The sequence below is a fragment of the Durio zibethinus genome, chromosome 24 (assembly GCF_047325235.1).
Source record: "Durio zibethinus cultivar Kanyao isolate XHJ-2024 chromosome 24, ASM4732523v1, whole genome shotgun sequence".
Lineage (NCBI taxonomy): Eukaryota > Viridiplantae > Streptophyta > Magnoliopsida > Malvales > Malvaceae > Durio > Durio zibethinus.
Window position 1 is genome coordinate 4,581,999 of NC_143185.1, and position 16,251 is coordinate 4,598,249.

General features: G+C 26.7%; 1 protein-coding gene across 1 annotated transcript; it reads right to left on the reverse strand.

Annotated features, from left to right (window-relative positions):
* Positions 1-519: 519 nt before the first annotated feature.
* On the reverse strand, positions 520-5,323 carry LOC111316750 (serine carboxypeptidase-like 25). Its single transcript, XM_022918851.2, has 8 exons — positions 4,846-5,323; positions 3,625-3,828; positions 2,954-3,129; positions 2,460-2,741; positions 2,187-2,317; positions 1,997-2,092; positions 1,784-1,889; positions 520-899 (listed from the first exon to the last, which is right to left on the reverse strand). The coding sequence occupies exons 1-8, from the start codon at positions 5,114-5,116 to the stop codon at positions 756-758; spliced, it is 1,410 nt and encodes a 469-aa protein (XP_022774586.2). The 5' UTR covers positions 5,117-5,323; the 3' UTR covers positions 520-755.
* Between the last annotated feature and the right edge of the window lie 10,928 nt (positions 5,324-16,251).

The window sequence follows — 16,251 nt, forward strand, 5'->3', positions numbered from 1 at the left end:
ACTATATATCTAATTTTTTAAATTTTTTTTCAAATTTTACGTACTTTACTTATGTAACAAGACTTTTTAATCTATAAATTTTGATTTTCGATTTGAATTTTTATTTAATTATTTTTAATTAAAAATTTTATAAATTTCACCCAAAAAACTTTATTTAAGTTTTTCCCTTTGAATCAATGGATCCACAAACAATTTGGCAAGTACAAGAAGAAAGTTGTTGATGGCAAAAGGGATATATAGTTAAATATTTGTAATGCATCAATTTTATATTAAGATATTGTGAAGATCCATAATTTTATATTTGTAAAAATTTAAATTTATATTTGTGAAGTATTTTTTATAAAATAAAATTATAAAAATTTTAAATCAAAATAGATAATATTTTATAAGTTGATTGAGAGTATCTACAATATTCATTTGAATCCCGAAACAGGATTGCAAAAGGTGAATAGGATGTTAGCAGTAAAGGAAAAGGCCAATCAAGATAAGGCAGAGTGATCTTACTCTTTTCTTATGAAAGAAGACATAAGCTAAAAGCCTATAGTTTCCCCATTGATTCAAACAAATGCATACTTACAACCAAAACATATTCTTTCATTCCATTTACTCCATTTTCTTTTCCTATACAATCAAACTTTTTTCTCTACTGATTTTTCAATGGTTAAAATTTAAAAATGATATAATTCTGTCTTGAACAACAATACAGAAGCAGGTACTTCAGTTGGGGGAGACATTTCTTTCCTCCCTTTTCTTCTTCAAGATTTTGGAAGGGGTTCCCCTCTCAAAAATGACCTGAATAGCTGAAGAGCTGCTCTTGGTTTGAATAGTGGTACTTCATGACCTGCCCCTCTCACTGTTGCAAATGTTAGCCCATGGTAGACCTCAGTCCAGCCCCCCACCTTCAAAAAAATCACATCCCACATTTGTACGTATTAGGATCATCGCAATTTGCAAAATATAAGCTGCTATATTTTCATGACGAAATTGATTAGGAAGATCTAATCTCAAACTAAGTTATGTATGATCAACAAGTTGCGATGATCGCGTCTATAGTCAATGTCACGTGAAAATAGCTGTGCCCTTGCCTTGATCATTACAATAATGTTCCTCATCTCTCATACATATCACATCTTGATTGGAATTTTTGGTCCTTTGAAACACTAATAGTGGGACATATTAGAGCTAAATAGATGCATAATTGCCCTTCTCAAGCATGGCTCACCCAATGCTACAGTTTAGGATTTGTGTTCAAAGTCCAGACTCCAGGTCTTATTCAAGATTTGAGGACAGATATAGGTCACGGCTGGTTATATCAATCACAATTAAGTCTTGATCACAATTATACAATATGATTCTGAAATGTAAGCAAAAATCCAAATAGATTGAAAAGAAAGAACTGGAAATCATAGTACTGACAAAATTCGGTCGGCCAGGCTTGCTTTGACTATCTAATGCAAACCTAGACACAATTTCATGATCCTGATTCAATGCAAATAGATCATGTGCCCCCTCCTCAAGTGCATAATTATTCATTCTCAACAAGTTTTTCAATCTTTTATGATCGATGACATTCCTCCATCAAAATGGAACACCAGATTTCATGAATTTGAACTTTAACTCCAATTCTAATTTGACTTTGCAAATTGTATTAACCCGCTTTGAATCTATAATAATTTTGCCATAATTAACGGCAAAAATATTATAATATTTCTCGTTTTACTTATGTTTGGCTAAGGTTTTACTATAGTACAAAATAGGATAAGAAAAGAAGGATGTTGCTTACCTGCTTCTTGACATACCAAGGATACCAGGGAATTTTGGTTGTTAATTTCAGTTGGGCAAGGGAATACCTCGTGGCTGTAACTGGAACCACTGAGTCTACATCACCACTATTATCATCCAAGATTTTAAAAAAAAATGGTTCATTTAGAATGGAATTTCTCTAAGATATAGAGGGTAAATTCAAGCTTTATATCATGTTAAATACAATGCTAACCTGAAAACCCAAACCCTCAGGCCACCAGCAATCATTTCCCTGTAAATTGGTAGAACGGATACATCTGTATCGTTCCAATTGCGATTAAGAACTTCACTGTATCAAAGAAAAAGAAAAGGCGTAAGTTAGAGCAAAGCCAACGTTGGTAATGAATCATGTAACAAAAAGGCCTAATATGCAATTGAAGTACCTGCAAGCAGTCCATTTATAACGAATTCCGGTTGTATTGGCATGGAGTGCCTTTTGCACATCTGGTTTGTTGTAGTAAATCTCAGCATACTTTTCTGTGCAAGGATCATAACCTGATATCCGCTTGAAAATCTAGTATGAACATTGTAATTAAGAAAATCAACCAGGACCAAGATTTTCATTCTGAAAATTATAATACATCATAACTATTGATTATAGTGTGAATATCTGATAATTGCTTTTTCTGATATATAAACTAGAAATTAGTATATACCCTATGTGGTTGATGAGGCAATCGCATACTTTGCCTGGTAAACTGGCTACCATTTGATTTACTGCAAGGAGGTGCATATATGTTGTACTGATCAATGTTTCCAATCTCTTGATCCATGGCATATGTATACAATGAGTCACATTCGTTTGATTCTTTCTGCCTTCGAAAATCACAAGTGTTGATGAGTTGCTCATATGTTTTATCAGAGATCATGGCATGGCTCCACCAGTATGTCACTGTCCCAATGTTATCATAATAGTTGTCTGTGGCTGCATTTCCCACCTGCATTTCATTTTGATCTACTTTACACTTACGAAGATTACCAAAAAAATAGAAAAGATACACTACGGATGTTGAAAACTAATTTGAATGGGAAATAAGTTGTCAATTATGACCTTTCACAAATCTTCTTTCTAGCTCTTTTTTTTTTTTTATGAATGTTAAAAAATAAAAAAACTTTGAAAATTTGTATTAAATGTTACAGATGGAGTTACCATTATTCCTTTGAGATTTATTGGGTGCTTGGATTTCTTATTGTAAATCATGATCTGTCTAGCCAGCTGAGGCACATAATGGCCAGCATAGTTCTCACCAGTGACATAGACTTCGCGGTTCTTATATCGCGGGAATCGATCAAGCCATCTAATCAAGAATTCCAACGAGTCCATAGCTGAATCACAATCATCAAAGAAGATCACAACTATGAATAATCCATTTACAATGAACAATCTACTAATAGTAACACTTTAACCAAAACTGTTAACTCTGTCAATTAGCTGAGCTGACTTTAGATAGCAGTTCTAGTCTTTCATTAATTGATTATTTCAAGAAGAAACTACATTTTTGGTTATTGTCGCAGCATGGATCACATTTAGTCTTGTTGTATTGAATGTGGACCAAAGAGCTATCAAATCTATCAACAAGCAATTATGCATGCTTTATATTCTTTTGAGAAAAATGAAGCAAGTTTAATCTCAAACATAATAAAGAGTAGGACCATAGAATCATGATGATCATTAGAATAGAATATTGCTACTCTTTCCCGTTATGACTTACCAATAATAATCACAAGCAAATATTCTGCTATAACTTAAAAAAAAAAAACCATAGTAACAATAATCATGTACTGATGTGATGTTGCAAAAATGGAGTTTTGGGATCCGACCGGTTCGACTATCGCCGGTATTGAACAAATCAGAGCTGTGGTTGCTGTAAGAGAAGCCTACCCCAGCTGGAGTTTCCAAGAACAAGAGGTTAGCCACATTGTTCCATGAGAACTTGTTGAGGTATAACCCTGCGGCAGACTTTTTAATTCTAAATGGACCAATTTCTTCTGATGCACCATATGCCACAGAGGAGCAACCGGGACCTAAAAATAGAATCACAAAAACCAAATTAGGAAAAAAATCCCATTAACATTTTTAACTATTAAAATAGGAAATATAACATATGGATGAAATTTACTTAAAATGTGTATAACCTGCCTTGTTTTCCAAGATTCTCTATGCTATTGCTACTTAGACTTAGACAGTGTAACATAAACACAAAAGGATACTCCCTAAGTTGGCATTCAGCTGTAATAGAATTTTTTATGAAAACATGCTGAATAGGTGGCCATAACTGAACTATAATTGCTGCTGCTATTATCTTCTCCTCCATTCATTACGTTTGCTGTGGCCTAATAAATGTAACCTGTTTTTTCTGGTTGCTTGTCAGGCATTTATATTTGCTATTACTTCAATGTACAGAGAAAAGAGAGAAAGAGAAGGAGATTTTGTGTATATGGTTTGGTATTTTTGAGTGATGATGAAAGGTCTTTTTTTTACTTATCAGCTGGTAGTTTAGTCTTATGGCTCATGAATTCTAGTCTTTCATTGGTAGTTTGGTCATCATTCCTAGTTATTGGTAGGTCACTCAGTAAAAAATAATCAGTCATATTTGCACTCTTTTCTTTTTCAGTTTCTACACAAATTATACAGTTTACAGTGTAAAAATTTTACAGTTTTACACATGAAAAAGCCTCAAAAAGTCAAGTTTTTAATGATTAAAAGAAAAATGATGTAAAAAAAAAAGTACATAACATCTCTAACGTATTCAGAAAAAATCTTATTCAACAATTATGATCATGTCGGCAACAAACAGGCTAATGAAATATGTCGGTTAAGGGCAAAATATAGTTTGAGAAAGAGGGAAATAAAGGCAAAAACATTGTGTTAATGAGGTTTTGTACTTCTTAAAAAATCATCACTGCTGTACAATATAACAGTACTGAAAAATAGAGAAAAAAAAAAGAAAAAGAAATGAATGTAAATCTTGGGTTTTTTTCCAACAAAGTGTATGCCAATGTTTTTGTGTTTAGATAGGGAAGAAGTGAAGTAAGACTAACCTCCATTGAGCCAGATGACAAGAGGCTTAGACCAAGGGTCATTGGCAGCCTCAGTGAGCCAGTAAAAGAGAGCTCGACCGGCAACTTTGTTGACAGTAACATAGCCAGAGAACTGTTGAAAACTGACTTTGGGTTGCCCTGGAAGTGCTGATATTCTGTCAGCTTCTTCTTCCTTTGCTTCTCTCACTGACCCTTCACTTTTACTAACACCACTCACTACAAGAAAAACCAACACCATGGAAACCAGGATCTGTTTTTCTGCCATCTTCATGGCCTCAAATGAACAAGAAGAAGATATAAGCAGAGAAAGCAGCAGTAACGTTGTCTCCTAGTTGTATGTGGTGTGTGTGATGGGAGGTATCAAGTATGGATTGTGGTACTTCAGGCTGTGATTAAATAGGCGAGAGATTATAATTTATGGTTTATGATTTATCGATATGTCATCAGTCATCACCTAAATAATTTTACCATTTGGGGCACCCTCTCTTGTTGGGGATTCTATATTATTTTATTATTTATATCATAAAAAGACATAATTCACCTTATAAAAACTTGAATTTGAGGCTTGTTTCTATAATCAACAATCACCAAAAATAAAAAATTCATTATGAAAACCCATTTTGTTACTATTATTATAAAATTTAAGAATGTGTTAAATGGTGGGAATCAAAAGTTGGAGACAACTATATATAATTACAATCAATGTAAACAATACAAATTTCAAAAACAAAGACTAAAAGTTTAGCTAAACAAGTGTTCTTAAGCATGTTTTTAAAAATTAGTTAAGTTATTATCTTTAATAATATTTTCTATATATTAAATGAAATAAATTATAATTAATATAATAAATTTTATTGAAATAAAAAACATTATTTAATATAAATAATTTTAAAAATATCATTAAAAAACTTATAAATAAAATTAAAAATATTATAATTTATTATAAGAGGGGTGTCGAAATCAATAGTAAAAATAATAGTATAAAAATTTACGAATTTATATTTGAAATGATTGAATCGACATTTCATAAAAATTAATTTTAATAAAATTTTAAAATTATAAAAAAATAAATAATCTAAATTCTAAATTTATGCTTAAAATTAATTTTTTTAATAAAATATTACTATGTAATATAGCATGATATTGACAGTTCAATAAATTAAATGTAAAATTTATGTGGATATTTTTGTTTTTTCAAGAGGTGCCTTTATCACGGGTCGAGATTTAAGTTTCGAATTCGCGCGGCTTCAGGATACGGGCATCCACTCATTCGACGTCCCAAATCAGCCTACCTGTCACGATTCACACTCTTGTAAGGTATTGTCCGCTCTGATCTCCTAGCCTTACGATTTTATCTTATAAAAGGTACCTCACAAGGAAGATGTGTTATGAACTTTTTTATACTCTAATAACCCTCTTATTATGTTCGATATGAAATTCAAGATTCTTCTTTAGATCCGTGATATCTTAATTTTGTGCTAATAAATAAACAAGGCAAAGGAATCACATGGTTTCAACACATCCATGAAACAGTTCCTTCAATCCTCCATTAATTCCTCCTGTATTTATATACCACAAGCTTTAACTGTCTTTCTCTTCTTTTTTTTTTTTCTTTTGATTTTTCTTCATTGGCTTTATCCAACTCTTAATTAATTTCTATTCCTTTTCTTCCTCTTTCTTTGTTTTTTCCCCTGTTTTATTGGGGACAAGTTGTAAACATGGCTTGTCTGCATTCCCAGTTCTACCTTTTTTTCTTATATATTATTTTAAAGCCCTTCATTCATTATTTTATTTTATTTTATTGGTAAAATTGATTTTTTTTTATTTTAATTTGTAAAGAAACAGTTAAAAAACTATCCTAACGGAAAGCAGGAAAAAGGCCACAATAAAAGATACTTTCTTGCATGGCTTTCAGCTCATATTTTTTTCATTTAGTTGTTAGAGATTTTTTTAGCTTTGCTCAATATATTTTTTTCGATTCGATTCGAATAAATTTATTTATGTTGAGTCGAGTGAATTGGTGAAACAAAATATAATTAAATAAATTATTGAACTGCATAGAGGGATTCAAGGTAAGAATTAAATATATATGATATTTATTCACCTTAATATGATCAAGAAGTTAGACACTTCTTTTTAATATAATAACGAACTCAAATTTATTAAATATTATTTTTTTAAAAATGATCTCATAAAATTAAATTAAACTCGAATTAACTAAATTAACAAATTCTTTTACAAGCATATTTAATCCTTTTCCTAAAACAATAATAGTGTTTTATATTTTATTTTTGTTTTTATATTCGTAATAGTATTAAATAATTAAATATATAACATCTGAGCATTTGATTCAAAAATAAATATATGTATTTTTAGTTGAAAATTCAAATTCAAAATGCTCTAATTAGAAAAGAGACATTTTAATTCAAAAATAAAAGGGCTTTATTAATTTTGATGTTTCTATTCAGTTCTCTTTACGTGCACGCGAGGTGGGGATTGAGGATCGATGTCATTTATTTCTACAAATAGCATGGTGTGTGGAAATGGTGATGATGATGGCTAATGATGATGAACCCCTCTTTATTTTGGACCCTTCTTAGCACTTTTTTTTTTTTAATTATTATTCTTTTTTTTTAATTTCATAGGATCTTTTTTTTTTTTTTGTTTTAAGTAAAAAGATACATAACTTTATTATTAAGTTTATGCGAGTTGAAACTAAAAGAAAATAAAAAAAAAAAAAAAAAAACTTGAAATGGATGTGGAAGATTCTATTCTTGGCAGTAAATAGTAATGATTATAATTAAAATTTTTCTGCTTTGGTTCTTCTATGCATTTCAGGAGTGTTCATTTTATTGACGATTCAGTTAATTTTCATATTACGATTTTTTATGTAAAAAAATAAAATAAAATTTGGAGACCCTCTGATATCCTCTTTTAGAGTAGAATATGTTGCACCTAAAATTTGATTTTAGGTTCATAGAACATATCCTTAAAGTAAGTTATATATATACATATATATATATATATAACAAAATAAATACGATCTTTTTTTTTTTTACCAAAAGACAAATCGACATGTGATGACAAACATAATTACATGAACGAAAACTACCAAGCAAATATATCATACGCATTAATGAGATTAGCAAACTTTGGTACAAGTAGAATGGTAAATTTGGGTTTTTCAAAAAAAAATAATAATAAACGCTAAAAAACTTGAATTTTTTCTATTAAAAAATTTGTTTCAATATAGACAAATGGATAAAATGTATTACATTTTTTTTTACAAAAAAATTACATTTTCGATTTTTAAAAATTTATTTCTTATAATATTATTGAAAAGAATTTAATCTTTGTAATATTATTTTTTAAAAGTTTAGTTCCTATAATATTATTTTTTTAAAAAAATTTAATCCTATGTACTTTTAACAATGGAATTAAAATCTTTTAAAATAATAGTATAAGAACTAAATTCATTTAAATAATATTAGAAAAACTAAATTTTTAAAAATTGAAAAGTATAGAAATTTATAACACGTTTTGATCATTAAAAAAAAAATCCATATTTGATGTGTGATTTTTTTTTTGAAAATTTTTATCCAAATTTGTTAACTTTATAAGTGTGAGCACATGCTAAAAGCATAAAGATGTTATAACAACATTGCCCATTAATCATTACAAAACTTAAAGAATTTTATCATTGAAAACAAAAAAAAAAAAGTAGGAATGTGAGGTAGTCAAATTGGTCTGAATATAAATAGTAGATGCCACTTTCTAGCCTCTTGGCTAATTGGTTTTTTTTTTTTCTTTTAAATTAGAATTCATCATTTAAGTATGGGATTTCAACACAAGTTCAATTTCTCTTCTCTTTCTTTCATCTTTTTAAGATTAAGACCAAAGAGTTCTATCCACATTAGTGATCTCACCAAAATTATTAAAAATTTTGATGTGATTTAATTATAATCATTGAATTTTAATTAAAATTAAATTTATTTAATAAAAATATGTAAAATAAAATTTATTTATTTATTATAAATTAAAATTTTATGAATATAATTAAATCACATTAAAATTTTGACACAACTTTCATATAATCAAATCCATGATAATAAAACACTCCAATCCGATTTATTATTTTATTATGGGATAATATTATACTTTGTCATTTTATTTTAGTGTTATTATTTATTATTATATTTTTAATTTTATTAATTTTAATAAAAAAATAAAATATTTGGCATTTTCCATTGCATTGCCAAAAAAAAAAAAATTATATATATAATCTCTTGCTTCTCAAAGTTTCACACTCAAAAGCTTTGGCATTTGATGAGAGCCACAGTTCCATTGATGGACGTGACTTGTGATTGTAGTGTTTTTCTGAACAGTGAAGGGTGTATGCTATATTCACACGTGCCTTTGATATGACTTTGAGTCAATGTCCAATCACTGCTGTCCAGAACTGAAATCCTAACTAGTATTTTTTTTTTTTTTTTTTTTTTTTTTTTTTTTCAGTTTTCCCAGTTTTGCCTTTTTCTTACTTACAGCACCCGATCCGGTTGCATGTTTAAACAGTTCTCTTTTTTCTTTTTTTTTTTCATGTACTTCATTTAATGGATTTTATCTTTGCATTTGAATTGTTTTGGATTTAGATTTATTTTAAATTTAATTTTTTTAATTTGGATATTTTTAAATTCAATTTTTTTTTATATTTGAATCATTTTAAATAACAGTTATTTTAAATTTATCTAAAATTGCTTAATGTCTCTTTTACTTTTGAATTTACATTCATGAATTAAAAAAATAAAACAATTAATGCATAAATTGATTCATAAATTATAACTTTTTACGATTTGATATTTATAAAAAAATTTATGATTTGTAGTTTTAATTTTATTTTCTTCAAATATTTTACATCATTAACTACAGGTAAACAATGATGTGTCAAATATTAGCTAATAAAAATATATCACATGTTATTATTTTATTCATGATTTCTTACTACATCGACGTATTATTAAAAGAGTTAATGTTTGAGGGAAATGACATAACAAAAAGAAAATTAGAATATCAAATCATGAATTTTTTTCATAAGTATTAAATCGTAAAAAAAAATGGCATAATTTTGAGACTAAATTACATATTAAACCCTAAAAAAGCTGAGATTATAACTGTAAATAACTTTTACCATTAGTAAAGAATTTCTAGTTTGGTTTAAGACTAGGTGAAACTGATGATCTCTTGCAAAAAAATTACTCCATTGGCAAACCCTTATTTCACTAGCTATAATTATAATTATCCTCATGTTGAAGACAATGAAATCAGCATCAATTATGAATAGATTAATCATAATTGAGTCTCAAGGCAACATGTGCATTGTCAGCATCAACTTTATCATAAAAATATCTTTGTTTGACTTTTTTTAATGTCTTAAATAATTTAACTTTCTTTATGTGGGGCAATGAGATTATTATTATTATTTATATAATCTTTGTTGTGACCCAAACTTTATTATATATCATTTATTCTTTAAGATTTTGAGCATTTTATCTAACTTAACAAATAGATTTTCATAAAAATGTAAATAATTGTCAAAAGAATTGATCAAATCAATAGATTATTATATATAATTTATTCTTTAAGATATTGAACATTTATTTAACTTAAAAAATCAATAGATCAAATCAATAGATATAATGAAATCCAGTAACTAATTGCATTTGATACTGAAAAAATTAGTCTAACCAAATTATTGAAAAAAGAGGAAAAGTTCTAAAAATTATTTTTGTATATTGTCAAAAAATCAGAGGAGCTTACATAACCAATTAAGTGTCTATTTATTCTATGAACATAACTGTTTATTTTAAATAAACAAAAAATGTCCATTTTTAACAGTTAAAAACTGTTTTTTTTTTAAAGATTGTTTGTTCTTATATGTTTGTCTATTTTAGGCAAACTTAACTGTTTATTTATTTTAAACAGACTTAACTAATAAAACATTTAATTAATTAAAAAATTTGAAAAAAATAAAATATTATTTTATTTACTGCATTATGCCAAGTGTCAAGTGTCATTAATTAAATATTAATATTAATTTAATTAATGTAAAATCTACCCAATTTGAAAATCCAAGCCCATGGTCTATCATCTACTTAACTCCAACTACAATAGACTTCTAATTCTCTTAATTTAAATAATTATCTTAATTGCTCTATTTTCAATATGGGATTATTTCCCATACTCTATGTTGAAATTTTCTAACAACTGAAATGCTATTTTATAAATAAACATGATTTTTTAATTTAATTTTAAAATATATTTCAAAATAAATATTTTTTTATACATAAAAATAAATATTTTAACATTTTAAAAAAATCAAGTCTTTTGGATCCGATGAACAAGATCATAGGAAGGATTTTTAAAAGATCAAAGAGACCTAACCCAACCTAAATGGAGTTATATCTCACTAGTCATTTCTACCCATAGGACATTAAGGGTGCATTTGGATGCAAAAATTTTTTAAATTTGAAATTTTGAAAAATTTTGAAATACTAGCATTTCAAAATATATTAATTCAAAATAATAAAATTTATAATTGCATTTTTTGAATAATTTTTTTAAAAAGAAATTTAAAATATTAAAAGTTGATGAGATAAAAAATAATTATAATAAAAAAATGATATTAGAGATAGAAAAAACAAAATACTAAAAATATATATACATTATGGATGTCATTATATTTGTAAAATGTGTAAGTATTACTAACAATATAAAAATTAAAAGACTAAATTTTATAGTTAGTTTTTAGTTAAAATTGAAAAAAAAAATACAAAGTTGCGTAAAAAAAGAAACATAGTAAATATTAACTTATTACTCTAAAATCAAGAAATTTTCCAAATTCTACCTTTATAGATGAAATTTAAAAAGAGAATTTGAGCCCTCCAAAATTCTCTATTCAAATTTCAAGAATTTTAATTAATTTTAACTTATATTTATCAAAAAAGATAAATTTATTTTATAATTTAAAAAGTCTCTCTACAATGAAATCTTTCGTCTAAACACATCCTAAAGGCACAAAGGCCATGAACAATATATGGAAGAATACAAGAAGCTAAAAAAAGGACTAATTTGTAAAAAGATGGTTTGTTTGTAGTCTATTTTGTCAGATTTTAAACCCACTAATATCTTGAAAGAGTCAATTTTTGAATGCTTTCTCTGTCAAAATAAATACATAAATAGCTACATAATCTTGAGTTTACAACAAAAACAAGCTCAATTATTGTTCAATATTTTGCATTAATTAAGCTGAAATAATTGTTGAGGTTTTCCCACTTTATGACAAAAATCCAGCTGGTAAAGTGATTGATTTAACATATATAATAGCTCTCCAAGGGACATATATATTAGCTGAGTAGAGAGAAAGGTTGTTCAATTTTTGGGCACTTGAAGAATAATTAATAGCTACATTTAGGTATATAAGCAGCAGTAACAAAAATCCATCCAGTAAAAGCAAACACAAAAAAAAAAAAAAAAGTAATCTACCAAATTTTCCCTTTTTTTTTTCTAAAAAAAAAAGGGTAAATTGCTAAGAGCCTAAGACTGTGTTTAATTGATTCTTTTTATTTTTTTATCTCTTATTTTTATCTTTTGTTTACACTATTTTTTTATAAAAAAAATAATAAAAGCATAAAACAAAGCTTAGGAAAATTAATAAAATACATTGCATGATTTAACACAATTTATTCATACAATTATATATTTAGAAAATAACAGTTAATAAATGTCAAATTCAAGACTAACATGTATAATGAAAATATCATATGGTATAATATTTTTCCATATGGTATAATAATGAAAATATGGTATAATAATGAAAAAATTAACAAAAATAAAAGAGATATCTAAAGTTTAATGAAAATATCATATGGTATAATATTTTTCCATGATTGTGACCATGAAATCTGGGTCATAAACCATTTCTAGGAAAGAAAAAAAAAGAAAAAAAATTTGGAGAGCTTATCTGGTTTATATAATGATGATATACTTAATTACACTCGTGTGTGAAATGGAAATATGTTGCTATGTTGGAAAGGATATCAATTATTTTTGGCCCACCAATTAAATTTAGTGGCAAGTCAAAAAAGAAGAGCCCTTTGCTTACAGTTAAAGAAGAGTGGGTCACAATGCTATGGGAATATGCTCCTTTAGGTATACTGCATGGATTACTAGGATCATTAAAGCTGGTGTTCTTTGTTTTATTTTATTTTTTTTATTATTAGGTCAAAGATATTATGGAATTTTGTTTGGATTTAATTTCTTTATAGAACGATTTTAATAATATATTCTCTCACATCAGCTTTATTAGTGTAATATTATAATTAAATATGTTATGATCATATTTGGTGTATAAAAAAATGAATAAGATACGATAATAATTATCTTATATTATGTTTAATTTGTATATAAAGATAGAGATAAAGATTGTAAGAAAAATTATTATCTTCTTCGCATAAGATAATTCAAAAGTGAAAAAATTTATTTTTAATCCCTGAGATTGAAATTATATATTCAATTATATTCATAAAAATTATATTAATAATTTAAATTATATAAACTTTAAAAAAGAATAATTTTGATAAATAAAAAAATTATTCTATTTTAATCCTTACATACATCAAATATAAGATATGATAACATTATTTAATCAAATTTTATTTATAATATCATCTTATCCTATTTTATCATAATTCTATATACCAAATATGAGTTGTAAGGAGTATGATACGATTATGTAATTAACTTGATTGATTCTCTCCTAAAATAGTGAAAATCTCGTGTGTATATATATATATATATATATATATGACACTCTTTTATACATTATTAATAGGTTTGCATATGTAGAATTTTAATCTTAAAAGTACTTATCACAATAATTTTTATCCTAATTGGTAAAAAAGATGCTTATTTCTTTATCAATTGGATTAATTTTTGTAGACTTACATTTCTTTCTTTTAGCATATATGATTTTAGGTTGTGAAATGAGAGATAACCCTTTTGTTTACATTTTTTTTTAATCTTAGAATTCAAACTCAAAACTTTCAAAAATATTTTAAATTCTAAAGGTTGAGGTGTTTTCTTAAGGACGTCATTGTATTTATCATGGAAGGTTATACTCATTTTCGATGTATATGCTTCTAATTTTGATTTATATATGTGATAGCTACACTTTAGATAATGAAGGTGTAATTGATTTGGAGATAATTTTCCGTTGCATATTCTCAAGGCATAAGCAAAGAATTTAATTAGAAATGATATGCAAGGAATCGACTATCTTCAAATAGAATCCTTGAATTCCAAGAAAAGAATATGAATGACAACCATGTAGAAATAGGCTTGAATATTCCCTTCAAAATCAAACCATTATTTTTTTTTTTTTCAATTCCTCTTTTATATAAACTTTGTTATTTTGGATCAATTATGAGAAAATGCAACCAATCAAGTCAAGTGGGACATGAGATAATGACATACTCTACATCTGTTAAATAGACAGAGAAATTGATTTTTTATAAAATTAAAAATTACAATGACAGTAAAATTAGTCAGTGTAATGATAAAATCAAAATCAATAATGAAAATATATATGAAGATTAAATGCAACGATAGCAACAAAATTAAATATAATAGTTGATTGTCATAAATAAAAAAATGCTTTTTATTTTAATTTTACAATAAGATAGTTGATTACCTATTTAAATATGGCAATATTACCTATATCCAATAAGAAACTCAATTTTTTATTCGAATGGAGATAGTCGAGAATAAGGATAGAAATGAGTATTATATTATGAGAATGTAGATTTTTATCGGATACGAAAATGGGGACGGGAACGAGGACGTAAAATATAGCACCCACCCTTTATTGTACCTTATATATATTTAGTAAATAAATTTTTTATTAAATAATATAAATTATTATTTTAGATTAATTAGAATTAATATATTTTTTTAAAATATATGTTAATATATATTTATAAAAAATATATATAGATATACGAAATAAAAATAAAAAAACTATTAGTACAAAAATTATTTATATCAATTAAATACCTGTGAGGATAGAAATAAATATAAACTTAAAATATCTCTTAGATATAAATACGAAAATAAATATAATATAAAAATTTGAAGATAAAATAAAAAATGCTTTGCCTATCTTATACTTTACCCATTGACATTCCTATATTTGATCAATGAACCATTGAACCGTTCGTACTACCGTTAAAAAACGGAGGAACAATGCAGTTAGGAGCCTCCAATTACAGCAGATTGCTATCCGCCTCTCCGAATGCACGCCACAATGCAGTTACGCAAAATCCCCAAGTGAGGCCTCTACCAGTGTCCGAAGAAGCCTTGATTATATCGATTGTTAGGGGGGAATATTTCTTCCAAGTCTTATATATAAATGCAACAATGTCAGCTGTGGTGTTAAATCCTTAAGCTAGCCATAGCTTTGATTGTTTCTAAAGAATTCAGGTCTTAAGGAAAGACTTGGTGGAGTAAATAGTTTTTCTTTTGGTCCCCAAATGAAACATTGTATGTGCCAAACCTAATTACTCCATACGTTTGACCCTATATCTAAGAGTTCAATAAGTTTATTTTCATGTTCTAATGAGACTAAAAAAAATTATAGGATAATTTGTCAAATCCACAATTTACAAAAACAAAAAATGCTTTAAAAAATATTATTCTTGAAATTTTAATTTATTTTCTTCACTTATTAGTCTGTTTTGGATATGTTTTCAAAATAAAAATGCTCAAACCAAATAGAAACATATTGTTTGAACAAGAATAAATGTGTTAATGAATTGGACTAAATCAAATCAAAGTTTCATTGATACCTCTAATTATCATGTGCTTACCTACCTCGGCTCGTTTAATTAGACTTATTTAATATTAAAAATAATAAATTATCTTATATTTATATTTTAATTTTAAAAAAATAAATTAGAAAATATTTTTATTAGTAAAAAAATTATTGGGCCAAGTTGAATTTGGGCTTAAAAAATTCTGTCCAAGCTCGACCCAAAGTCGACAGACCAAACTTGAGGACCTAATGCAAAAGATGTTAAGACTTAGGATTATCAAATTGAATTAACAATGCTATTTCGTTTGTGAAAAGAAAAAAAAATCAATGCAGAAGAAGGAATATTTTCCCTTCACTCTTTAAATATTTTTCCCAGGCAATTGGGAGAATAGTAGCAGTGATTGGAAGGATAGAGATCGGTGGCAGATCCAAATATTTTTTCAAATGTTTATTTATAATATATGTATATAATTATCGATAAATTTGTTAATTTTATCAATATATAAAGTACTAAAAAAAATTTTAAAAGTGTTTGAAGGAAA

Bases quoted from the DNA above. Each gene is read 5' to 3' on its own strand.
- LOC111316750 (XM_022918851.2), bottom strand. From the start codon at position 5,116: ATGAAGATGGCAGAAAAACAGATCCTGGTTTCCATGGTGTTGGTTTTT. The intron at 3,130-3,624 runs GTCGGATCCCAA...ATTGTGATTCAG, and splicing joins TACCGGCGATAGTCGAACCG to CTATGGACTCGTTGGAATTC. The intron at 2,318-2,459 runs GTATATACTAAT...TGTTCATACTAG, and splicing joins TGCCTCATCAACCACATAGG to ATTTTCAAGCGGATATCAGG.